This window comes from Xenopus laevis, chromosome 5L (genome assembly GCF_017654675.1).
Source record: "Xenopus laevis strain J_2021 chromosome 5L, Xenopus_laevis_v10.1, whole genome shotgun sequence".
Classification (NCBI taxonomy): Eukaryota; Metazoa; Chordata; class Amphibia; order Anura; family Pipidae; genus Xenopus; species Xenopus laevis.
This window is the reverse complement of record NC_054379.1, coordinates 40,341,801-40,368,378: the sequence shown is the minus strand read 5'-3', so window position 1 is coordinate 40,368,378 and position 26,578 is coordinate 40,341,801. Positions and strand designations below refer to the sequence as shown.

The window sequence follows — 26,578 nt, the reverse complement described above, 5'->3', positions numbered from 1 at the left end:
TTTTATAGTTGAATGTGGCTGAGTTTCAACCACCCAAGTAAATGCTAAAAGAGCAATGCATCTAAAAAAATCTAAACAAATTGTACAAAATTTGTGTTTTCTCTGTCTCGTGAAAAGGTTAAAATCACATTTATTTGATTATTTTTTTCCCCTAAAATGCATTGGCCTGTGACTGATTTTTGGCTGCATATTTACAATTCAAATACGACATGAAATCAAGCTCCGCAAACGGTAAACACACATTGACATTAAATACATTTGCTCAAACCATAAAATGAAAAATATCTATAAAATGCAAATACTAACACAAACGTGTAACTGAATGGAGACATCGGGATACATATATATATATATATATCTTCAGGGAATGTGTTCACTTTGATTGTCCCAGGGGGCCGGGCTTGGGTGTGTAACTATCTGTGCAATCTGAATATTCCCAACATGGTACATAAACACGGGACAGATATTTTCCTAGTGTCTCTATCAGTTCATATTGTAGTTTAACTTTTATTTCAAGTAGCACTTTTGACTCCGAATTGTAACAACATCCTTCAGAATTATGATGATCTTTTCCACCTTATCAGTGAGAAAATGGCATGAACTGTATAGGACAGAGTGGCAAAATAGGCAAACACCTGAAAGAGAAAATAACACAAATGTATTAGAACAGGGGTGGGGGAATAGCCTGTGTGGATCCTTTTCTATTTACCATATGGCATCATTCATATGTATAATTATTGCTAAATCTTTCAGGGGTCTTGCAGCCAATTCATCCAGAATAAAGACACCAAGTCTATAAAGTCAATAAAGTCTCACCAGTGTAAAAGTATGAACTGGGTGAAAAGCTCCAAACCTTCAGCAGAAGGGAGTGGAAAACCATGGAAACAATGTTGGGATTGTACACTCACAAACTCCAACGTGCAGGCAACGCACAGTAGTGATGTGTGGGCAGGGCCGATACCTGAGGGTGTGGGCCAACCTCGCACCCCCATTTGCGGGTGGCAGGCGGGTCCAGGTTGAGCTCTTCTTCCTACTCTCCCTGCCCGCCACCTTACACTGCCGGCTTCCGACATCCGGGTTCCGGTTTTATAGCTGAACTCCTGTTCACCCCGCCCTTTTGTGACATCATTAGCAGGGAGGGTCGACGCGGGCCCGTAAAAGGAACCCAGAAGTCGGCCTCGGGCGGACGCGGGTGGTGGGAGGTCGGATATCAGGTGGGAAAAACCCGACCCGCACATTACTAACACACAAGTACAACTTTTTTTTTGTTTTGTTTTTTTCAAATAAAATACCCACAGAGGGCAGGGGTCTCAAATGAAAATAATGGAGGGCCTACATGATTAACGTAATAAATAATATCAACTATACACATCTAGGATTGAAATCCACCTACTGGCTGCATCCAGAATGCAGTTTAAAGTTCACGATAGAGATAATAATACTTTAAACCCTCATAACTAAAAGCCAGTTGTAGGTTATTCTAGATGACTATGTAATAAATGTTTAGTGAGATTCAGGTTGTGATAAAGCCGATTTATACTTAGAGCTACCCGGCTGCAATTAAGTTGCCAACCGAAGAAGACTAAAGCACAAGGAAGAATAATGATGGTGACCATGCTGTTGTAGACAACTAATGACACCTGCTCCTATTTACTGATCTCAGGCATTCAGTACAATATCAATATTCATACACAGGCTTTCAAAATATAAAGTGTCTTGTAGGTCACCAAATTGATTTCCGATACATACCACAGCTGCAATATTCTCTTGGTAAAGCTGAAAGATTGATGGAATATTTAATATGATGGTGGCGTAGCTTTCCAGAACAGAGGCGCTCAAGTAGAAGAAAGCAGCAATACAATGATAAGAAGCATCCTGAATGAAAGAACAATATTTAGGCATAATTTCATACTTTGGACAATAAGACCTCTATACCATTTATATTTCAAAATAAGGAAAAAATAGATATAATACTAATTTTTAATATTTATAATGGTCATCCACTACAGTGCAGTTATTTCTTTTTTTTTTTATCACAGCAACATTTCCCCTTTAATAACAGTCGGTCATTGAAGTCATTCCCCATATAAAAGTCACTCCAATAAAAGGCATTGTTTGTCCATGTGCAATAACCCATAGAAACCAATTAGATGTTAGCATTAAGGGCTCTTACTGACGAGCGGTTGTAGCTGCTCTCCTCTGCGTTACGTTTTTCTGCGTTCAGCCTCAGGGGAGCGCAGGAATAGACGCATTATGGTTTTTCCAATGGGGCTGTACTCACACAGGTGCGTGTAGGTGCCGAACGCAGGTTGAGACGCAACATGCTGCATTTTTCCTGCGTTCGGCACCTACACATGCCTATGTGAGTACAGCCCCATTGGAAAAAACATAATGCATCTATTCCTGCGCTCCCCTGCGGCTGAACGCAGAAAAACGGAACGCAGGGGAGAGCAGCTACAACCACTCGTCAGTAAGAGCCTTAAACAGGTGACCAGTAATGTTAACTGCCGATTGGCTGCTGTGGGTTACTGCTCCTGGGCAAACTAAGCATCTATTATTACATAAGCTCAAATGAGTCCATGTGAATTGGATCCTTCCTCCTACACATTTTTCTGTAATTTCAGACCCCATGGCACAGTAATATTTATTAAAAGGGATAGTGACACATTCCTTTTCCACAAAATTTGCGAAACGATGAAAAATTAGCGAAGCGCCGGCGACAATTTGATGCGCATTAAAGTCAATGGGCGTATTTTTAATTGTCGCCGCCTTCGGAATTGTTGTCCGAAATTCGCCCATCACTAGGCTACAGCACACAGGGTATTTTGTCTACCGGTCATCCAATTGGAGACTAGGGGGCAGATTTATAATGTGGTGTAAAAATCGCCAACAAAATCCCCCACACAACGCCAGGCTTCAATGAGTTTTGCTGTGCTGTGTTTTCTTTAGAGTGATTTCCACCAGAACTGACCTATAATCATGTTAAATCTGGCTTTTGGATGGCATAAAATAAAATACACCTTGATAAAGTTGCCATTTATTTTACATAGTTTTTTAACCCATTGTTTTGGCAAATTTTGTTTTACACAGTATAATAAATATGCCCCTAGGTTGAAATCAATGAAAAGCATAGTACTGGAAACACATGGAGCACTTACAGACAGACCTCAGCTTGAAAAAGAATTTAATTGAAAACAGAACTAATCACCAGCAGGCCCTAATTCAAAATTTGCATGTACCCATGCACCACCATATGTATGAAGTGGCCGCTGTTCCAATAAAGATAAATAAAGTGTAGGATATATGTGTCAAAAGGGTGCAATATTATGTGTATTTCACCAGCATTAGGCTGGTGAAGTGTAAACTCTAGGGAAAAGTCTGTGTATCTGCAGCAAGTATTTGCTGTTTAATTCTATTCCAGCTTAGGAAAAGCTGTATAGTGGGTCCTTGGAGTGAATGGAAGAGAGCAGGGCAGGCTTCCATTCCTTGCTCCAAGGGGTTTCAGCTGCCAAGCTAGAGGCAGTTAAGTAATTAAGCTGTAGTTAAAGTGATACTGACACTAAAAAATGAATTTTAGCATATGAATGTACATTAAATGTTACCTATAGGTCATGTTGATCATTTTTTGCCGAGAGGTTTGTTTTTGTATATAATTGTTAGTTGAAGTTCCTAAGCCTGACTCTCTGACACTCTGACTTTGCCAACCTGACTGTCCCATCTCAGCCTGTTAGTTACAGTTTCTAATGCTAACGGACTCCTGCTGCACAAATATGGCAGCCCCCTCATACAGGAACATGGGGGATCAGACAGGTAGTGTAAAAGCATCATGCAAATACTTTATGGCAAAGTTAGAAGTAGCTTGCAAAGCCAATATTATAATAGATGTAAAAAAGAGTTTAATTTCAGGTGTCAGTATCTCTTTAAAAGGAGGTGTGGGACTACACCTCAATGCTTCTTCCCCTGGATATCTCCTGGAGCTGGAGGAGGGTGAGAGGCCATGTGAGGACCTTCATGAGTGAAGGAAGGTGCCTGTGTGTAGCTGAGAAGAAGAGTGATTCCCTGCTAATGTGAGTTGGAGAGAGAGCTCCAACGGACTGGAGAGAAAAACAAGTGTGTCTCGAGTGTGCCAGTGAGAATCCTGGGATATGTGGACCACGAAAAGCCAGTGAGGGCTAAGGAGACCGTAAGTTAAAGTTAACACCAGTCAGGGTGTGAATTGGGGCTGTTAATGCTTATGTGAAGTGAATGTTATCCCCTATGTGAAGCCATTGGGCTGAAGATTTGTGTTTGTGCCAAATAAAAGTCAGTAAAGCTGCATTTAAACTTAAAGGCGGCGTCAGTCTCCATTCTCTGTGCTGAAAACTGTGCCATGACTATGATCTTTGCCACCTGAAGCTTACAAAAGTTACTCACAATCGTTGTCCAGGATGACTTTCCTCCATGCGCATGAACGCAATACAGCATCATGAAGAGAAAACTGAAGATAAAAAGGGATACAGAGACAAACATGACCCATCCTTGTAAAATTGGTGCTGGCACTCTGGAAGAAGCCACCAAAATCCATACAAGACCACCAAAAATCTGAAAGAAGCCAAAAACATCGAAACGTCAGTACAAGTGCGTACCCAGACTTAGACACTGTATACAGAAGCTTTGTTCTCATAGTTTCTACTTGAAGGCTCCATAGTGATTGTAGATCTCACCAAAGACCCAGTGGTGGAGGTAAAGCTCCTCTGTCATAAATAACCCACACCCACTACAAAAGGTCCTTTAGTGCTCATCATATTGAATGTCTGCAAACACAAGGCCAACATAGTATACATCTGATTTTTCCAAGATATGAATTATGGTTATATCATGACTTTTCTGGGATATAAACAAACTTATTATGGGCTCTTCAGGGAGTTTAACCCTCGTTAAGTAACGGCCATTCGACTGAGCGAAAATACGCCTGCCGATAGGGCGTAACGGTGCACTAGCGAAAGTCTCTTTTTTTTTTTTGCCATGCTTGTTAGTAAATTGGCGGATGAGATTTCTGGCAAACTGACGCTATCGATGGCCACTTCGCCCTTTAGTAAATCTGTCCCCTAGTGTACTATAGTCAATTTGTCAATTGATGGTGCCAGGGCACCGTATATGCCACTGAGGGGTGCATTGGTTGATGGTAGGGATGCACCAAATCCAGGATTCAGTTCGGGATTCGGACAGGATTCGGCCTTTTTCAGCAGGATTCGGATTCGGCCGAACCGATTCCGAATCCAAATTTGCATATGCAAATTTGGGGTGGGGAGGGAAATCGCATGACTTTTCGTCACAAAACAAGGAAGTAAAATTTTTTCCCCTTCTCACCCCTAATTTGCATATGCAAATTAGGGTTCGGATTCGGTTCGGTATTCTGCCCAATCTTTCACAAAGGATTCAGGGTTCGGCTGAATCCAAAATAGTGGATTCAGTGCATCCCTAGTTGATGGGGAGCTGCAGCTTTTCTATTAGTTTGGTCGCTGGTCTAAATTAACGGAACAATAAATGCAGGTATGTGTCCATCTGTTTGTGGGCTGATCAATTAACAAGGACCACATGAACTAGATAGCACATGCCAATAAGTGCCAAGAGCAATGGCTCTTGGGTTGATTAAGAACATTTCAATATCAAGCTGGGCAGGGAGTTGAGCCAGAAAATGTTAGTTGCCCATTGTTAATTTGTATTGTAGTCACCTGCACTTGTAGGTCAGACATTTAACACTCAGATGGGCACCACTGCCTTGAGAGTATAGGTGTGATTTGACAATGCCATGAACCTTTGTCAGATGTTTGCCTATATGTTCTTTAAAAATAATCTTTACATCCCAGTTAGCAGAGCAATGAAAGAAAAGAGATAAGCTTTGAGTTCTCATTTATTTGTTTACATTGTAAACTGTACTATTTTCATAGTCATATGGCTTCCTTTAATATGGATTTGTATCAATGTCCGTGTTGATGTTTGGTTAAATAATTGGCTTGTTTATTTTGAAAACTTAAACATTGTTTGAAGGCAAAACAGAGAAATGTATAACACTGTTTTGCCCTGATACAACAGAAGGAGTTAAAGGAGAACTAAAACTTAACTGAAGAAGTAGCTAGAAATCTTTTACATTATGTTTTTGGGCTTCTGTACCAGCCCAAGGCAACCACAGGCCTTTAGCAGTAAAGATCTATGTCTCCAAAGATGCCCCAGTAGCTCCCCATCTTCTTTTCTGCTGATTCACTGCACATGCTCTGTGCTGCTGTCACTTAATGAGCTTAGGGACCCACTCACAATATACAGTACACATAGAATAGAAATGTCACAATATAAGGCTGATTAGTAATTAATACAGATAATTACTACATGGCAGCACAGGAACCAGTGCAATTAGCATCAGAATTTAATAATCAGCCCTGTAGCATCAGCTTATATTACAGACAAACCTCATTTTTTGCTTGATAATTTGCCACAACCCCTAAACTTAGTTTCTCAACAGCTGCTCAGAGCCCACTGAGCATGTGAGTGTCACAGAAACTTTCCAAGATGGTGACCCCCTGTGACAAGTTTGAAGTCCCGGATCATTGCTGCTATTGACAAGCTGAAACTTTAGGCTGGCGTAATAAGTTCAGTATATAAAATATGGAATTTTGAGCCATATATATTTTTAGGGTTTAGTTCTCCTTTAAAGCAGGAGTGCCTACTGGTAGATCCCGATATAACTTTTGGACATGCGGTCATGCCTTGAGACAATAGTATTGTAATGATTACACCGCACACCCGGAATTTTACTCACTTTCGCTGCTCTAGTGGTGCTGGTTATCCATTGACCCGACAAGGCCCCTTAGCAACAGCAATTCCACAATCATGGATCCGCACACACTAGTTTTTCTGCAGTGGGGAAACCCCTTTCTTTTTATTTATATTTACCATCAATATCAACGTTTCCTATTGGTGGTAAATATAAGGTCCTCTCCTATTCATATTCCAGTCCAGTCTCTTATTCAAATCCATGCATGGTTGCTAGGGAAATTTGGACACTAGCAGCCAGATTGCTGAAACTGCAAACTAGAGAGCTGCTGAATAAAAAAGCTAAATAACGCAAAAACCACAAATAATAAATAATGAAAACCAATTGCAAAATGTCTCCGAATATCACTCTCTGCAAACTGACTGTATTGACCTTTGTGGTGAGATGGTTCCCAGTATGTGTTACTGCTCTTATCACCCCCTCCCTTTTCCCCCCCAGCAGCCAAATAAAAGAACAATGGGAAGGTAACCAGATAGCAGCTCCCTAACACAAGATAAGAGCTGCCTGGTAGATCTAAGAACAGCACTCAATAGTAAAAACCCATGTCCCACTGAGACACATTCAGTTACATTGAGAAGGAAAAAAGCAGCCTGCCAGAAAGCATTTCTCTCCTGAAGTGCAGGCACAAGTCACATGACTTGGGGCAGCTGGGAAATTGACAATATGTCTAGCCCCATGTCAGATTTCAAAATTGAATATAAAAAAATCTGTTTGCTCTTTTGAGAAATGGATTTCAGTGCAGAATTCTGCTGGAGCAGCACTATTAACTGATTCATTTTGAAAAAAAAATTTTTTCCCATGACAGTATCCCTTTAACCCTTTAAGTGCCACCCCACGTAGAATCTACGTTCTGTGGGGATGGCACTTGAAATGCCACAGAACGTAGATTCTACGTTCTGCAGCATTTCAGGGTTAGGGAACGGAGGAGCGGCTTTTCAAGCCGCTTGCTCCGTTCCTCTTCGTTCCCCAGCCCCCAGGCAACGAGCAGGGGCCGGGAACGAGTGGCCCCTGAGGCGCGATCGCCCAGGGGCCGCAAATGCAGCAGCAGACACGTGCACACTGCGTGTCCTGCTGCTGCTTTCACTTCCTGAGCCGAAGCTCCGCCCCCTCTCAACGGATCTTCCTGGGTGATGCAGCATTTTCTTCCTCCAGCCCTGCACAACGATCTGGACCTGCTTCCCCCAGGTTAGTGCCCATCCACACACAGAAACACACACAAACACACACTTATTTTCCCATTACACAATTACATTCACACTTACACACAATCACATACATTTTTGGGGGATCAGGGGGGTCACACACATTCACAGCACCCCCACACGCTTGCACACACACACAACATGCAATTGGTCAGTTGTACACACACACATACACACTTGCACTGTTGTGTATTTTTTTTTTTTTTTCTTATCGCATCGTCTGTTTTTTTTGCTGAAAAAACTGTTTTATTGCCATTGCGAATAGCGTATTCGCTAATTGCACTGCGCAATACCTTTTGTATGTTATTTTGGTGATTATACTGCAATTTGGGTGATTTTGGTGCATTTTTAGACATTTTATTGCATGTTTTGCCATTTTATTACATTTTCAGCTTTGCAAAGGTGTTGTTCCCCTTTTTCTGTCTGTAAAACCTATTTGGCCATGCTAAAATTATCAAAAATTGATTCTGACTGCTGATTACAGTAGGCGAAAAAAAAAAAAGCATTGATTTTTGCGGTTTTGTTGGATTTTAGGGATTTTTGTTACTTCATTTTGACCTTGGAAATTTTGTCTGCTATATAACCATTTGGAGGTCTCTGTGTACAAAATAGTTTGGTAAATCTTTTCATATCAGGCATCAAACTGTTCAGTACACTCCTTGCTTTCATATTTAGGATGACTTTTGCTGGTACGTTACAAAATGTGGGGTATATAATGGGGTAAAATGCAAGCTTTGTGACTATTTTCAGAATTTCCATAAAAAGCGTTATGTTTAGCATTGCTTTGCGGTTTTGTAGTTTGCAGTAGAAAATTGTAATTACCTGCTTTAGATTCGTCTGAATGTGTACTTTCAGAAAATATATGGGTTTCTAGGGTCTCCATACTGTTAGGGGGTCTTATGGTGCATAATACACATACCAGGTGTTGTATTGTAGCAGTCAGAGTGTCATATGTGAAAATTCATATGTACTATTTTCATTGGGACGTCTCTGTATGCCACCTAGTTTGGTAAATCTTTTCATATCAGGCATCAAACTGTTCAGTACACTCCTGGCTTTCATATTTAGGATGACTTTTGCTGGTACGTTACAAAATGTGGGGTATATAATGGGGTAAAATGCAAGCTTTGTGACTATTTTCAGAATTTCCATAAAAGAGTTATGTTTAGAATTGCTTTTTCAGTTTGGTAGTTTCACAATAGAAAGATGTAATTACCTGCTTTAGATTCGTCTTAATGTGTAATTTCAGAAAATATATGGGTTTCTAGGGTCTCCATACTTTTAGGGGGTCTTACGGTGCATAATGCGCATACCATGTGCTTGTATTGTAGCAGTCAGAGCGTCATATGTGAAAATTCATATGTACTATCTTCATTTGGGCGTCTCTGTATGCCACCTAGTTTGGTAAATCTTTTCATATCAGGCATCAAACTGTTCAGTACACTCCTTGCTTTCATATTTAGGATGACTTTTGCTGCTACGTTACAAAATGTGGGGTATATAATGGGGTAAAATGCAAGCTTTGTGACTATTTTCAGAAATTCCATAAAAAGCATTATGTTTAGCATTGCTTTGCGGTTTTGTAGTTTGCAGTAGAAAGATGTAATTACTTGCTTTAGATTCGTCTGAATGTGTACTTTCAGAAAATATATGGTTTTCTAGGGTCTCTATACTGTTAGGGGGTCTTATGGTGCATAATGCACATACCATGTGCTTGTATTGTAGCAGTCAGAGTGTCATATGTGAAAATTCATATGTACTATTTTCATTTGGGCGTCTCTGTATGCCACCTAGTTTGGTAAATCTTTTCATATCAGGCATCACACTGTTCAGTACACTCCTGGCTTTCATATTGAGGATGACTTTTGCTGGTACGTTACAAAATGTGGGGTATATAATGGGGTAAAATGCAAGCTTTGTGACTATTTTCAGAAATTCCATAAAAAGCGTTATGTTTAGCATTGCTTTGTGGTTTTGTAGTTTGCAGTAGAAAGATGTAATTACTTGCTTTAGATTCGTCTGAATGTGTGCTTTCAGAAAATATATGGTTTTCTAGGGTCTCTATACTGTTAGGGGGTCTTATGGTGCATAATGCACATACCAGGTGCTTGTATTGTAGCAGTCAGAGTGTCATATGTGAAAATTCATATGTACTATTTTCATTTGGGAGATTTTTGTGGGGTAAAAACACAGAAATATATATTTACCCCCCAAAACCATATATTTTTGGAAAGTACACATTCTACCGAATCTAAAATGAGTACCCATGCCTTTCTGCTCCAAACTACTGAGTCGCAAGGCCTTCCCAAAATTGACGGTTTGGTGAAATATCTGAAAATTGCCTCAAAGCTTCGACTTCCCAGCACCATATTACCCATGTATCATTACGTACCAAGAAAAAGCACCCTAAATATGATTGCCAGGGTTCCTCCAAACAGTTTGGTGGCCATTGTTCATAGGTTTACCAAAGTATCTTGCATTTAGAGGCCCCAAAATGAAGTTAGCGCATATAAATAGTCCTGTAGGTAACTTCAGCTAAATCAACACATTGACTGCATTTTTTGTGGGGTAAAAACACAGAAATATATGTTTACCCCCCAAAACCATATATTTTTGGAAAGTACACATTCTACCGAATCTAAAATGGGTACCCATGCCTTTCTGCTCCAAACTACTGAGTCGCAAGGCCTTCCCAAAATTGTCGGTTTTGGTGAAATATCTAAAAATTGCCTCAAAGCTTCAAATTCCCAGCACCATATCACCCATGTATCATTACGTACCAAGAAAAAGCACCCTAAATATGATTGCCAGGGTTCCTCCAAACAGTTTGGTGGCCATTGTTCATAGGTTTACCAAAGTATCTTGCATTTAGAGGCCCCAAAATGAAGTTAGCGCATATAAATAGTCCTGTAGGTAACTTCAGCTAATGAAAAATCAACACATTGACTGCATTTTTTGTGGGGTAAAAACACAGAAATATATGTTTACCCCCCAAAACCATATATTTTTGGAAAGTACACACTCTACCGAATCTAAAATGGGTACCCATGCCTTTCTGCTCCAAACTACTGAGTCGCAAGGCCTTCCCAAAATTGTCGGTTTTGGTGAAATATCTAAAAATTGCCTCAAAGCTTCAAATTCCCAGCACCATATCACCCATGTATCATTACGTACCAAGAAAAAGCACCCTAAATATGATTGCCAGGGTTCCTCCAAACAGTTTGGTGGCCATTGTTCATAGGTTTACCAAAGAATCTGGCATTTAGAGGCCCCAAAATGAAGTTAGTGCATATAAATAGTCCTGTGGGTAACTTCAGCTAATAACTTCATTTCGGGGACTCTAAATGCCAGATTCTTTGGTAAACCTATGAACAATGGCCACCAAACTGTTTGGAGGAACCCTGGAAATCATATTTAGGGTGCTTTTTCTTGGTACGTAATGATACATGGGTGATATGGTGCTGGGAAGTTGAAGCTTTGAGACAATTTTCAGATATTTCACATAACCGTCGATTTTGGGAAGGCCTTGCGACTCAGTAGTTTGGAGCAGAAAGGCATGGGTACTCATTTTAGATTCGCTAGAATGTGTACTTTCCAAAAATATATGGTTTTGGGGGGTAAACATATATTTCTGTGTTTTTACCCCACAAAAAATGCAGTCAATGTGTTGATTTTTCATTAGCTGAAGTTACATACAGGACTATTTATATGCGCTAACTTCATTTTGGGGCCTCTAAATGCAAGATACTTTGGTGAACCTATGAACAATGGCCACCAAACAGTTTGGAGGAACCCTGGCAATCATATTTAGGGTGCTTTTTCTTGGTACGTAATGATACATGGGTGATATGGTGCTGGGAAGTTGAAGCTTTGAGGCAATTTTCAGATATTTCACCAAAACCATCGATTTTGGGAAGGCCTTGCGACTCAGTAGTTTGAAGCAGAAAGGCATGGGTACTCATTTTAGATTCGGTAGAATGTGTACTTTCCAAAAATATATGGTTTTGGGGGGTAAACATATATTTCTGTGTTTTTACCCCACAAAAATGCGGTCAATGTGTTGATTTTTCATTAGCTGAAGTTACCTACAGGACTATTTGTATGCACTAACTTGATTTTGGGGCCTCTAAATGCCAGATACTTTGGTAAACCTATGAACAACAGCCACCAAACTGTATGGAGGAACCCTGGCAATCATATTTAGGGTGCTTTTTCTTGGTATGTAATGATACATGGGTGATATGGTGCTGGGAAATTGAAGCTTTGAGACAATTTTCAAATATTTCACCAAAACCGACAATTTTGGGAAAGCCTTGCGACTCAATAAATTGGAGCAGAAAGGCATGGGTACCCATTTTAGATTCGGTAGAATGTGTCCTTTCCAAAAATATATGGTTTTGGGTGGTAAACATATATTTCAGTGTTTTTACCCCACAAAAAATGCAGTCAATGTGTTGAATTTTCATTAGCTGAAGTTACCCACAGGACTATTTGTATGCACTAACTTCATTTGGGGGCCTCTAAATGCCAGATACTTTGGTAAACCTATGAACAATGGCCACCAAACTGTTTGGAGGAACCCTGCCAATCATATTTAGGGTGCTTTTTCTTGATACGTAATGATACATGGGTGATATGGTGCTAGGAAGTTGAAGCTTTGAGGCAATTTTCAGATATTTCACCAAAACCGTAGATTTTGGGAAGGCCTTGCGACTCAGTAGTTTGGAGCAGAAAGGCATGGGTACTCATTTTAGATTCGGTAGAATGTGTACTTTCCAAAAATATATGGTTTTGGGGGGTAAACATATATTTCTGTGTTTTTACCCCACAAAAAATGCAGTCAATGTGTTGATTTTTCATTAGCTGAAGTTACATACAGGACTATTTTATATGTGCTAACTTCATTTTGGGGCCTCTAAATGCCAGATACTTTGGTAAACCTATGAACAATGGCCACCAAACTGTTTGGAGGAACCCTGGCAATCATATTTAGGGTGCTTTTTCTTGGTACGTAATGATACATGGGTGATATGGTGCTGGGAAGTTGAAGCTTTGAGGCAATTTTCAGATATTTCACCAAAACCATCGATTTTGGGAAGGCCTTGCGACTCAGTAGTTTGAAGCAGAAAGGCATGGGTACTCATTTTAGATTCGGTAGAATGTGTACTTTCCAAAAATATATGGTTTTGGGGGGTAAACATATATTTCTGTGTTTTTACCCCACAAAAATGCGGTCAATGTGTTGATTTTTCATTAGCTGAAGTTACCTACAGGACTATTTGTATGCACTAACTTGATTTTGGGGCCTCTAAATGCCAGATACTTTGGTAAACCTATGAACAACAGCCACCAAACTGTATGGAGGAACCCTGGCAATCATATTTAGGGTGCTTTTTCTTGGTATGTAATGATACATGGGTGATATGGTGCTGGGAAATTGAAGCTTTGAGACAATTTTCAAATATTTCACCAAAACCGACAATTTTGGGAAAGCCTTGCGACTCAATAAATTGGAGCAGAAAGGCATGGGTACCCATTTTAGATTCGGTAGAATGTGTCCTTTCCAAAAATATATGGTTTTGGGTGGTAAACATATATTTCAGTGTTTTTACCCCACAAAAAATGCAGTCAATGTGTTGAATTTTCATTAGCTGAAGTTACCCACAGGACTATTTGTATGCACTAACTTCATTTGGGGGCCTCTAAATGCCAGATACTTTGGTAAACCTATGAACAATGGCCACCAAACTGTTTGGAGGAACCCTGCCAATCATATTTAGGGTGCTTTTTCTTGATACGTAATGATACATGGGTGATATGGTGCTAGGAAGTTGAAGCTTTGAGGCAATTTTCAGATATTTCACCAAAACCGACAATTTTGGGAAGGTCTTGCGACTCAGTAGTTTGGAGCAGAAAGGCATGGGTACCCATTTTAGATTCGGTAGAATGTGTCCTTTCCAAAAATATATGGTTTTGGGGGGTAAACATATATTTCAGTGTTTTTACCCCACAAAAAATGCAGTCAATATGTTGAATTTTCATTAGCTGAAGTTACCCACAGGACTATTTGTATGCACTAACTTCATTTGGGGGCCTCTAAATGCCAGATACTTTGGTAAACCTATGAACAATGGCCACCAAACTGTTTGGAGGAACCCTGACAATCATATTTAGGGTGCTTTTTCTTGATACGTAATGATACATGGATGATATGGTGCTAGGAAGTTGAAGCTTTGATGCAATTTTCAGATATTTCACCAAAACCGACAATTTTGGGAAGGCCTTGCGACTCAGTAGTTTGGAGCAGAAAGGCATGGGTACCCATTTTAGATTCGGTAGAATGTGTCCTTTCCAAAAATATATGGTTTTGGGGTGTAAACGTATATTTCTGTGTTTTTACCCCACAAAAAATGCAGTCAATGTGTTTATTTTTTATTAGCTGAAGTTACCCACAGGACTATTTGTATGCGCTAACTTCATTTTGGGGCCTCTAAATGCCAGATACTTTGGTAAACCTATGAATAATGGCCACCAAACTGTTTGGAGGAACCCTGGCAATCATATTTAGGGTGCTTTTTCTTGGTACGTAATGATACATGGGTGATATGGTGCTGGGAAGTTGAAGCTTTTAGGAAATTTTCAGATATTTCACCAAAACTGACAATTTTGGGAAAGCCTTGCGACTCAGTAGTTTGGAGCAGAAAGGCATGGGTACCCATTTTAGATTCGGTAGAATGTTTACTTTCTAAAAATATATGGTTTTGGGGGGTAAACGTATATTTCTGTGTTTTTACCCCACAAAAAATGCAGTCAATGTGTTGATTTTTCATTAGCTCAAGTTACTCACAGGACTATTTGTATGCGCTAACTTCATTTTGGGGCCTCTAAATGCCAGATACTTTGGTAAACCTATGAACAATGGCTATCAAACTGTTTGGAGGAACCCTGGCAATCATATTTAGGGTGCTTTTTCTTGGTATGTAATGATACATGGGTGATATGGTGCTGGGAAGTTGAAGCTTTTAGGAAATTTTCAGATATTTCACCAAAACTGACAATTTTGGGAAAGCCTTGCGACTCAGTAGTTTGGAGCAGAAAGGCATGGGTACTCATTTTAGATTCGGTAGAATGTGTACTTTCCAAAAATATATGGTTTTGGGGGGTAAACGTATATTTCGGTGTTTTTACCCCACAAAAAATGCAGTCAGTGTGTTGATTTTTCAGTAGCTGAAGTAAAGTCCTGGACAATTTGGATGTGCTAACTTCATATTGGGGTCTCTAAATGCCAGGTACTTTGGTAATCCTATGCACAATGGTGATCAAACTGTTCAGTGGACCCCTGGCAATCATATTCAGGGTGCTTTTTCTTGGTATCTAATATAGTGTGTGATATGCGGAGCAGCAAAATAAAACCTTTGAAGTGATTTTTCAAAATTTTGATACATTTTGATAAAAAACGCTACGTTCAGACAAGCTTTGATGTTTGGTAGTTAGGAGTAGAGAGACACAGTTACCCATTTTGGAATCGGCAGAATGTGTACTTTCCAAAAATATATGGTCTTCTGGGGTAAACATACTGTTTCAGGATTTTGTGGCCTTGGAATCAAAAGTATGCCGTTTTCTGCCTTCTGCTTTCAAAATTCGGTAATATACTGCCGGTAGTTTTTGCTGTACAGATGTCCTAAATCTGCCTAAAACTATACATATTTGGTATTGGCATGTTCAAGAGACATGAGGCTTTCCAAATCAGTTGGATTTTCATGCGTAAAATGAAATATTTTTCAGGTATAAGTTCATATATTGTGAAAAATAGGAATTTTTCATTTTTTTTTTGTATTTAGCACTATAAATCTTTTTGCAGAGGTGGAAATACAAGAAAACTCAGGCAGATTTAGAAAGCTCAGTTTCTCCCGAAAAAAACAATGTATAGTTTTCCTAGCTGAACTATAGGTTTCCCCTCAGAAAATGCCCCTAAAGTGAGAGAGCACAGAATGTTTCAAAAACGTCTGGCATTTCGCGTAACCAAATTGGTCAATTCTGCTGGCACTTAAAGGGTTAACTAATAAATTCATATATACTCGAAATCCGATCAGGGAGTTAATTAAAAAATGTATTATCTAAAAGGGATCCTTTCCTAATGGACCCTAGGAATTTATATCTGGAATGCAAGTAGCTCATTCTATTTATTTATATCTATCCATACATCACTGCTTATCATTTGTGCAGAAAGCTCTAAACTACTGAAAGACCTCCCATAGAATCCATTTTATCCAAATAATCCCAATGATTTGCTTTTTCTCTGTAATAATAAAACAGTATCTTGTACTTGATCCAAGCTAATATATAATTAATCCTTATTGGAAGAAAAACCAGCCTATTGGGGTTATTTAATGTTTACATGATTTTCTTGTAGATGTAAGGTATGAAGATCCATATTACGGATATCTGGAAAACCCCACGTCCCGAGCATTCTGGATAACAGGTCCCATACCTTTATTTAAAAGCACGTATGGAAGGTGGGTGTGAGGGGTCTGTGTACTATCCGTGACCAGCTTCCATTAAAAATTCTTGGGTTTGGATAATGCATTTATGCCAATGTTTTCCTTATTTGAGGTCTTAGCTCCTTCTTGTTTATGGAGAGAAGAACTTGGATCCTGGACTCAGTACAACATAATTTACTGACTGACTGCAATTAAGTGTGGGATGCCCAGGCAAAGGGCAGCAAAGATCTGGAGGCAGCATGCCATCCATTGGCTGCATTTGAACTGGGGACTCTGGCCAATCAGAGGAACTGCAGTAACAGCAGTGGAAAATAGGTGAGGGGTGCAAGCAGCTTGGGTTTTGGGTGCATGGGGGTGTGTGTGCGAGCGGGTTGTGATGCGCAAGCAGAGGGCATGAGCCACCTAGGGGCACACTTGATTTAAATTCGGCACTGGGGGTGCCTGCGTTGGAGAGTGAGGCGTGTAAATTGAAGCATTCTGGGGAAGGTTTATTTCTCTTCTAAGTTCAGGATAATTAATAAGGAGTATAATGGCAGAGCCTTATGTGGCAGGTGTATGTCTCCTTAAAAGTGCCAAGAAAGGTTAATTTATACCTCACCAGCCGCTAAAAACATGCAAGCCAAAGTTGTACTTACTGTATTCATCCAGTGTACAATTATATCAGTGTTTGTACTTTACCTTTTGTTCTGCTATAGATGAAACTTTATGTTTTCACACATGCCATTTCAAATGATATGCTCACATGTCAGTATGTCCCTGGGTAAATAGGCGATATTTCTGAGATTATACCTGGAGCAGAACCTGTAATTCCACTTCAGCTTTGTAATGATACCAGCAGTAAAATGCAACATGGTGAAGAGGAAACACACCCAGGCTAAATACAATGGAAGGGAACAATGCTCTCTGAGTGTTCCTTTGTATGTTCTTATTTATCTTTTTATTTTGTTGGAATTACAAGCAATATTTTTGTAGTTTTCTTTTATAGAGAGATGACAGGTTAAAACAAACGTGTCTCTTGCTGCATTAAACGCACACACAACTCACTGCTGCCGTCTCAGAGATTCACGTCTGGTAACAGGGAGCCAGATGTAATTTTCATTGACCTTGGAGAGCTGGGGCAAATTTTTACCTAATAGTGTTGCTTTAAAGGAGAAGGAAAATCTTTTTGCACTTGGGGGTGCCAAATGTTAGGCACCCCAAGTGATTGTATTGACTTACCTGAAACCCCGAGCCAGTGCTCCTATCAGCAGAAAACTGCACCGGCCCGGGGTTATTCCAACGAGCACCACGGAGCGATCCTCTTTCGTCTTCCTCTTTCTTCGCATAGCTGTGCATGCGCAGTAGAACGAATAGCCAAACTTTAACTAAAAAGTCAGCTATTTCGTTCTACTGTGCATGTGTCTGACCCAGGAAATTTGAAGAAAGAAGAAGCCGGAAGAGAAGCGGTGCTTTCTGGAAGAACCCCGGGCCATGCAGTTTTCTGCTGATAGGAGCACCGGCCCGGGGTTTTAGGTAAGTAAATACAATCACTTGGGGTGCCTAACATTGAGTTTTTTAGTTTTTGATTCAACAGCTCAGAAATCCGGTTGCTAGTGTCAAAATTAGGGATGCACCGAATCCACTATTTGGTATTCAGCCGAATCTTTTGTGAAAGATTTGGCTGAATACCGAACCAAATCCGAATCCTAATTTGCATATGCAAATTAGAGATGGGAAAGGAAAAAGTGTTGAATATTTTTTTTTACTTTCTTATTTTGTGACGAAAAGTCATGTGATTTTCCTCCCTGACCCTAATTTACATATGCAAAATAGAATTCAGCTTCAGGATCGGCCAGGCACAAGGATTTGGCCGAATCCAAATCTTGCTGAAAAAGGCTGAATCCTGCCCGAATCCTGAACCAAAACCTGGATTCGGTACATCCCTAGTCAAAATTACTCTAGCAACCATAAAAGACTAGATTCGAATTTTGGAGAGGGCATGAATAGAAAGATGAGTAACAAAAAGTAGCAATTACACTAAATTTGTAGCCTTATAAAGCATTTGTATTTAGATGGGGTCAGAAAGCTGAAAAGCGTCAGAAGAAGGCAAATGATTCAAAAACTATATATAAAAAATAATTAAGACCAATTGCAAAGTTGTTTGGAATTAACCATTCTATTACACACTGTTAACTTAAAGGTAAACTTAAACCCCTTTAAAGATTTTATAGCAGAATATTTCAACCCAAATTTTACTGGATTTCACTGTGGTAATCTCAATATTTAAGATAACTCAAGACGAGTAACATAGAGCTAGTAGGCATAATTCTCATTGGAGAATCAACTTGCATCTATCTGGGAGACCTGTGCCGAAGAGCTAGGGGTGTAAAACAGATTTATTGAAGGTATAATTCCCCATATACAAATGGTAACCTGAGTCTCTATTAAAGGAGGACACTGTAATCATAATATTATGATAATTATGAAAAGAAGGCAAGGCTCATAGTATTGTACTTTCACACCAGGAGTTGTCCCTACTCTTTGTACTCCCAGATTGTTGCACTTTCTGTATTCAGCACTTCCTGCACTGGCAGTTCTCCATACAGGTGGAGTGGCACATGGGTGTCCCCTATGCAAGCTGCTCTAATGGAAGGAGGAGAATGTAGGAGAAGAATTAAGTCTGCCTTTTGACTATCTTTAGCCTTTCTCCACCTCCACTTCACCTTCATCAACTGACTAAACAGACTGTTTAATTTCTCAAAAGGAAGCAGGATCCTAAGGGATTATGGGATGTGAACATAGAATTTACGTAAATTAGCTGAGAGGGATTATGGTGATCATAAAACAGTAATGAAAATTCCAAAGCGCACCCAAGAGGAAGAAATAAACACTCGGGAAATGAGCAATGTTTTAAGCTGTTATATTAAGTAATACTATTACAAATAAAACAGTGACACAGATATAAAAGCATTCCATATAAATCCGTATATATGCTACTGAATACAGCAGACATGCATCATCTATGTGAATCCTCTGGCATATAAGAGCAAAGTCCTTTTTTAAGGGGTTTGAAAAATGATATTGTGACAACTGACTAGTACAAAAATTAGATGGGTTCAAACGTCTAAGGGGCAAATTCACTAACCTCCATAAATTCGCCAGCGACGGCTTCGCTCACATCACAACACTTCGGCAGGCGTAGATTCGCCAGGACAAAGCTAAGTCACTAAAATCCAAAGTGGCGTCCAGGGCGATGAACTCTGGCGAGGTTGCGATATTGTTACTGCGCCAAGCAAAGCAAAGTTGCGGTAGCGTTGGCTAATTTGCATATGGTGGGAAGTTAAAGTTGAATGGACGTATATGTTGCAGCAAATACATTACACTACACAAGCCCGGGAAAACGTATTAAATTAAATAGAGTTGTTATATTGCCCTACACATGAGCCCAGTGTATAGTTTATGTGCCATATGTTAGGAAATGTAGGGGGGAGCCCGGGTACCCCAAAAAATTGTACAGACTTTTGCAGCCTATCACCCAGAAAAAACTAAGACTCGAGTGTTTTTTGGGACTTAGAAAATGTTTCAACTACAAATTGAAGAAGCCCTATACATTTCATTGCACTTTGCCTGGTCTGAGCCGGCGAAGTCTGGTGGAACAGGTAACGTTCAGAAAATGCGCATCTTAGTGAATTTGCAAAGTAACGCTCTTTCGCCAGAGCAAAACTTCACCTGGTGTAAGAGTGAGAAGTAGCGCTAGAGTCTATCTGCTTCGCTAGCGAAGTTACGCCAACGCCCGTTAGTAAATCGAAGTACCGAAATGACGTCACGCAGCCAAATTTTCGCTAACGTTAGTCACTTCGCCCTTTAGTAAATTTGCACCTAAGTGTAAAAGCCCTTTTATAAGTTGCTATATTTTCGACTTCTTTGTTCGTTCACAAGCCATTCTGCTCTGTAGAATGTTAGTGCTCAGTGCATCATGGCAGCAGTGCTGAATGCTATCAGCTTTCTGGTTTCCCAAGGCAAATTAGATGCAGGTAGAATGTTTTCAAACTTTTGTTTTCTGCATTGGAACTAAATGTTCAAACACATGAAATAGATTGTTAACTAGTAAAAAAAGATTGGTATCTTTTAACCAGCAGTACCGCTCATACAAAGATCTCTGATTGTAAAACATTGGCACCAGAATATTTTAAGGCAGAAATAAAGGGACTTCCTTTTTTGTTATAGTTAAAAAGTGTGTACATATATTTATATGTGCATGGTGTTCTCAAAAGTAAGCGGGATCCTAAGGGATTATGGGATGTGAACGTAGAATGAAGAAGTAAATTAGCTGAGATGGATTATGGTGATCATAAAACAGTAATAAAAATTCCAAAGCACCCGAGATGAAGAAATAAACATTCGGCAAATGAGCAATGTTTAAAGCTGTTATATTAAGTAATACTATTACAAATAACATTGGCATGGATATAAAAGCATTCCATATAAATCCGTATATATGCTACTGAATACAGCAGACATGCATCATCTATGTGAATCCCCTGGCATATAAGAACAAAGTCCTTTTTTAAGGGGTTTGAAAAATGATATTGTGACAACTGACTAGTACAAAAATTAGATGGGTTCAAACGTCTAAGGGGCAAATTCACTAACCTCCATAAATTCACCAGCGACGGTTTCGCTCACATCACAACACTTCACCAGGCGTTGATTCGCCAGGACAAAGCTAAGTCACTAAAATCCAAAATTGCGTCCAGGGCGCTGAACTTTGGCGAAGTTGCGATATCGTTACTCTGCCAAGCAAAGCAAAGTTTCGCTAGCGTTGGCTAATTTGCATATGGCGGGAAGTTAAAGTTTAATGGACGTATATGTTGCAGCAAATACATTACATTACACAAGCCCGGGAAACCTTAATAAATTAAATAGAGTTCTTATATTGCCCTACACATGAGCCCAGTGTATAGTTTATGTGCCATATGTAAGGAAATGTAGGGGGGAGCCCAGGTACCCCAAAAATTTTTTACAGACTTTTGCAGCCTACCACCCTGAAAAAAGACTCGAGCGTTTTTTGGGACTTAGAAAATGTTTCAACTACAAATCGAATAAGCCCTATACATTTCATTGCACTTTGCCTGGTCTGAGCCGGCGAAGGCAAGTCTGGCGGAACAGGTAACGTTCAGAAAATGCGCATCTTAGTGAATTTGCGAAGTAACGCTCTTTCGCCAGAGCAAAACTTCACCTGGTGTAAGAGTGCGAAGTAGTGCTAGAGTCTATCTGCTTCGCTTGTGAAGTTACGCCAACGCCCGTTAGTAAATCGAAGTACCAAAATGACGTCACGCAGCCAAATTTTCGCTAACGTTAGTCACTTCGCCCTTTAGTAAATTTGCAAGTAAGTGTAAAAGCCCTTTTATAAGTTGCTATATTTTCGACTTCTTTGTTCGTTCACAAGCCATTCTGCTCTGTAGAATGTTAGTGCTCAGTGCATCATGGCAGCAGTGCTGAATACTATCAGCTTTCTGGTTTCCCAAGGCAAATTAGATGGAGGTAGAATGTTTTCAAACTATTGTTTTCTGCATTGGAGCTAAATGTTCAAACACATGACCCATGCATCTGCCTACACGCACTCCTCTGACTCGCAATAACCAGTGACAAATATCATTATTTGGAATGATCATGGCCACAGCTTTTATTTATACATAACAATGTATAACATCAATACAAATGTAAGCGTGAATTGTTCACCCATAACATCCATTTATGTATAACATTTCATCTTTCAGATTTCTGGTTCCCCAAGGCAAATTAGATGCAGGGAGAATGGTTTCAAACTATCGTTTGGTGCATTGGAACTAAATGTTCAAACACATGGAATAGATTGTTAACTAGTAAAAAAGATCGGTATCTTTTAACCAGCAGTACCGCTCATAAAAAGATCTCGGATGGTAAAACATTGTCACCAGAATATTTTAAGGCAGAAATAAAGAGACTTCCTTATTTGTTATAGTTAAAAAGTGTGTACATATATTAATATGTGCATGGGTGTTCCCCAGATTAAGTCAGAATGTAAAACAGGTTTTTCCAAAAAGGCTCATTGTTGGTAACAGGTGCCCTACCTTGAATCACCAGTGTAGCATGTAATGTACAGAAATAGCCTTCTCATGGGAGGGATGTGGGGAGAAAAGCTCGACTAGACTCATAATGGCTCTTACAGACGAGCATTTTTAGCTGCGCTCCCCTGCGTTGCGATTTCATGCGTTCAGCCGCAGGGGAGCGCAGGAGTAGACGCACTGAATTTTTTCCAATGGGGCTGTACTCACACAGACGCATGTAAGCGCCGAACACAGGAAAAATGCAACATGCTGCGTCCCAACCTGCGTTCAACGCTTACATGCGTCTGTGTGAGTACAACCCCATTAAAAAGAATTCAGTGCATCTATTCCTGCGCTCCCCTATGGCTGAGCGCATAAAACCGGAACGCAGGGGAGCGCAGCTCAAAACGCTTGTCTGTAAGAGCCCTAAGGAAGCTTCCAATTGAAAGGTCTAAAACTGTTTCTTTTCCATTCCAGCTCAGTGATCGCCAACCAATGGCTCATGGGCAACATGTTGCTCATTAACCCCTTGGATGCTGCTATCATTAACCCCTTGGATGCTGCTACCAGTGGCCTCAAAGCACCTGTTTTTGAATTCCAGGCTTGAAGGCAAATTTTGTTGCATAAGAACCAGATATACTGCCAAACAGCCTTCTTTACACTGCCAGTCCACATAGGAGCTACCAATAGTCAATCAAATTCAATAATTGGCACTTTTCATGCTTGTGTTGCTCTTCAACTTTTTTTAAAGGTTGGGGATCCCGGCCCTACCTCTCCAAACTTTATTTCAGAAGCCAGAAAATTCTCTAGTGAGGATCTGGTCCTACCTCGGTAATCTCACTGGTGTGTAACTGTAAGATTGAGATACTGTAGATGTAGCAATGTTTATGTGTTGAATGATCTTTCTGATGATGATATGATGAAAGTTTCAGGTGTAAATGGAGCAACCAGAATTCTGACCCTTATGCATAGCTTTGTTACGGAGTTTAATTGTGCTGTGTTGCTTTAAACAGAATCTTAACCCCCCTCCCACCCCATGTGCCCCATAATTCTCTAAAGGAGTTAATGAAAAATATAATTACAAAATGCTCAGGTGCAAAATAATTCACCAATGCAATGCTGATTGCCAGCCCTATATGTTGCTGTTATCTTAAACCTATACATTATTGTCCAATCTGGCTTCATTATGTTACATTGGAATCCGACATGGGGATAAAGGACAGACATGTTCAGTGCTGGGGAAAATGAGCGATTACTAATTATAACTCCAAAAATAAAGAACATGACGCTGAAGTTACAGAGATCAGATATGATTTTCAGTGAAGAATATCTTTCCATTTTAATGCAGCTTCTGGCTCTGGAGAGTTGGGGAAAAGCTTTATTCTGATGTTGCTGTACACCCACCATCTGTATTTAAGTCCAGTCAAATTACATAGGATGGGGAGGGCTCTTTGGGACCAGCATGGGAGGTGTGGGACAAGAGGAACAAATTTCCTTTATTTACTTTGGTGTTGTCCACCCATTTAGCATTCTGGTCTATTTGGTTTGCTTCTATTAAAAAAATGTGTTATAGCACTGGTTGATCAGAGCTGCACCAACCATGCAATCCTGGTTAACTCTTATAGATAAGCCCACTACAGTGATTAAGTTGATGTATCTAGCAAAGGGGATCGGCACTAAGATTCAATAAAATATAGGCCACATAGAGGTTAGATGACCTAACTATAATTGAAAGGTAAATACCGTGGTCCTCCCATTAATTACTCCCATTATGTTTCCTTAAAGGCCAAATCAACCCCAAGATAAAAAAAAAATGCCTAACAGACGAAAATATACTTCTTAGCAGCTCTCCAAAATATACATTATCAGTAAACATAAAGTTATTAGTAAAAAAGCAGCATTTTTGAAAGCAACATTTTCCTCAAATCTGTTAGCATTGGGCCTCTGCAGGTGTCAGTTAATGTTACTTATTACCTACTGGAACCAATACATAGTGACCTAGTGATCTTATATTAAATCTACTGTTGTGGTTCTTATGACAAAGTATTGATCTGCCTCTGGCAGAATATTACATGCAAAGTATTCAATGGAAATATAGGAGGTCAGCAAGAACTATACATTTATTCCACAATGTTACACTCAAGGCATGAGTCCAGCTCCTCTTTAATATCATACATCAAACAGTTCACTTAATCAGCTGCACTTTCTTAAATTATCTGTAGTATAAAACATCAGCACAACAAATGCATCTACTTACTAAATCTGGTATCATCAGCACATCAGGAATTGTTGCCAAAACTCTGAAACCCGATGGTATAGAAGATGTATCTTCATATACTGGAGCATTAGTGGTCGTAGCTGCCATGTTAATTGCTGCAAATGTGGAGATTTAGATATATCAATCTATTGCCTCTTCTTCCCCAATGGCTGAGGAAAAGCACAGGTTCTGATCTTCCTCCAAAATCCTAGAGTTTCTGATGTGTCCCTTGCTGAAAGACCTTTTTTGTAAAGTTGATGTTGACTCCTCCTCAGTTTGTAACATGAGCTCAGATTCCTAAGGAAGGTGAGCACATACCAACAATCAGTTGATGATTATCCAATAGCCCATTGCCTTTATTCTAAAAAGATCACGTTAAGGTAAACTAAGCAACTAAACACCTTGAGGGACTTAACAAACAATGCTGAAAAAATAACCTGTACTGTAGTATTTTGTATATCCTTTCTCTTTCCTTTATTCTTCACCTTCCTTCTCACTTATCCATCAGCTGTTTCTCCTTCTCTCCCCCAACTTCATCTCTCCATATCTCTGTTGCACCTTTTCCTTGTTTCTCCACTTGGTAACCACACACCTCCACAGTTATTGATTACTGCCTTTTGTCTTTATATGGTCATCAATCATATCTTTTCTCTACTTATTACGAAATTTTAAATATCTGTTGGTCGTATATGTTGAAGCACAGATAGGTAGTGAGGTAGATACAAAGACAGAGTGAAAATAATCAAGCTAGCTGCCGTTATCCAGCACCTTTCCTCTAACAGTATCATGTACTGTAACAAGTGCTAAAGTGAAGGAGGGAGGGGGACAAGGCGTGGCATGTAGGTACAGCAGAAGCACACAGGTGCAGAACGCAGTAACTTGTAAATATATAAACCCCAGGAAAATGACAGAACGTTTTGCTACCAGGATAAAAATAACTGAGATGATATAAGATATAATATAAGTAATAACAATGTAACATAGACAATATAAAAACATAAAGTAGCCATATATTAAAGTAGTGTCCAGGCAAAAGGTCAATGCATTAACAAGAATACCCATGGATTTAAAGTACCTAAGCCTTTCAAAAACCTTCCGCCAAGGCCTCAAAATAGGAACCCCAAGCTTGATTTAATTCCAGACACAGAACAATTGGCCATGGAAAGTAGGGCCGGATTTACATAGCTGGCACCACTAGGCACGCTGATGTTCGTTGCCCCATCCCTTCCTTTTTATTCACACAAATTTTCATCATCGGGACCAGAGCAATGGGGATTGGTGCATGGGAAATTTAAAAAACAATTTGTCCTCCTGCTCATCCCCAGTGTTTCTGAATCAATGTGGGTATGATTGGGTAGCATGCCGCCCCCTAAAATACTGCCACCCTAGACCCGGGCCTTGGTGGCCTTTCCACAAATCCAGGCCTGAAGGAAAGGCATCTCATGTAGCACACTACATTATTCATCCTGGTCTTATGTAACAAACAGAAAGAATTGCACGGTTTTATAGTTGAGCAAGATTTTGGCGTGGGAAGCCAAAGTAGATAAGGTTTCCTACTTACATTGTTTTTCCTTTGGTGACTATGTTCCATGTCACAGAGCACTCAACCAAAAATTTGCCCCCACTGACCATATTTGCTTCTTTGCTTCCTGGTGGTGCCCGCCCACCAGATCCACTGGTACTGTTGGGAAATACTTCTGGTACTTGTTGATCAACCAGGTGTTGGACAAGACATTTAA

General features: G+C 39.9%; 1 protein-coding gene across 2 annotated transcripts; it reads right to left on the bottom strand.

The window, feature by feature from the left end:
- Positions 1-110: 110 nt before the first annotated feature.
- mal.L (mal, T cell differentiation protein L homeolog) lies at positions 111-25,537 on the bottom strand. Of its 2 annotated transcripts, XM_041562076.1 has the most exons (5): positions 25,277-25,537; positions 24,840-25,136; positions 4,414-4,581; positions 1,750-1,875; positions 114-635 (listed from the first exon to the last, which is right to left on the bottom strand). In XM_041562076.1, exons 2-5 carry the CDS (start codon positions 24,945-24,947, stop codon positions 558-560), a joined length of 480 nt encoding a protein of 159 aa, XP_041418010.1. In that variant the 5' UTR covers positions 24,948-25,136; positions 25,277-25,537; the 3' UTR covers positions 114-557.
- Positions 25,538-26,578: the final 1,041 nt, after the last annotated feature.

Excerpts from the sequence above, each read along its gene's own strand:
- mal.L (XM_041562076.1), bottom strand. The coding sequence starts at position 24,947 with ATGGCAGCTACGACCACTAATGCTCCAGTATATGAAGATACATCTTCT. Across the intron at positions 1,876-4,413 it reads AGTCATCCTGGACAACGATT|GATGCTTCTTATCATTGTAT; the intron begins GTGAGTAACTTT and ends TCTTTCATTCAG. Across the intron at positions 636-1,749 it reads AAGAGAATATTGCAGCTGTG|GTGTTTGCCTATTTTGCCAC; the intron begins GTATGTATCGGA and ends TTTCTCTTTCAG.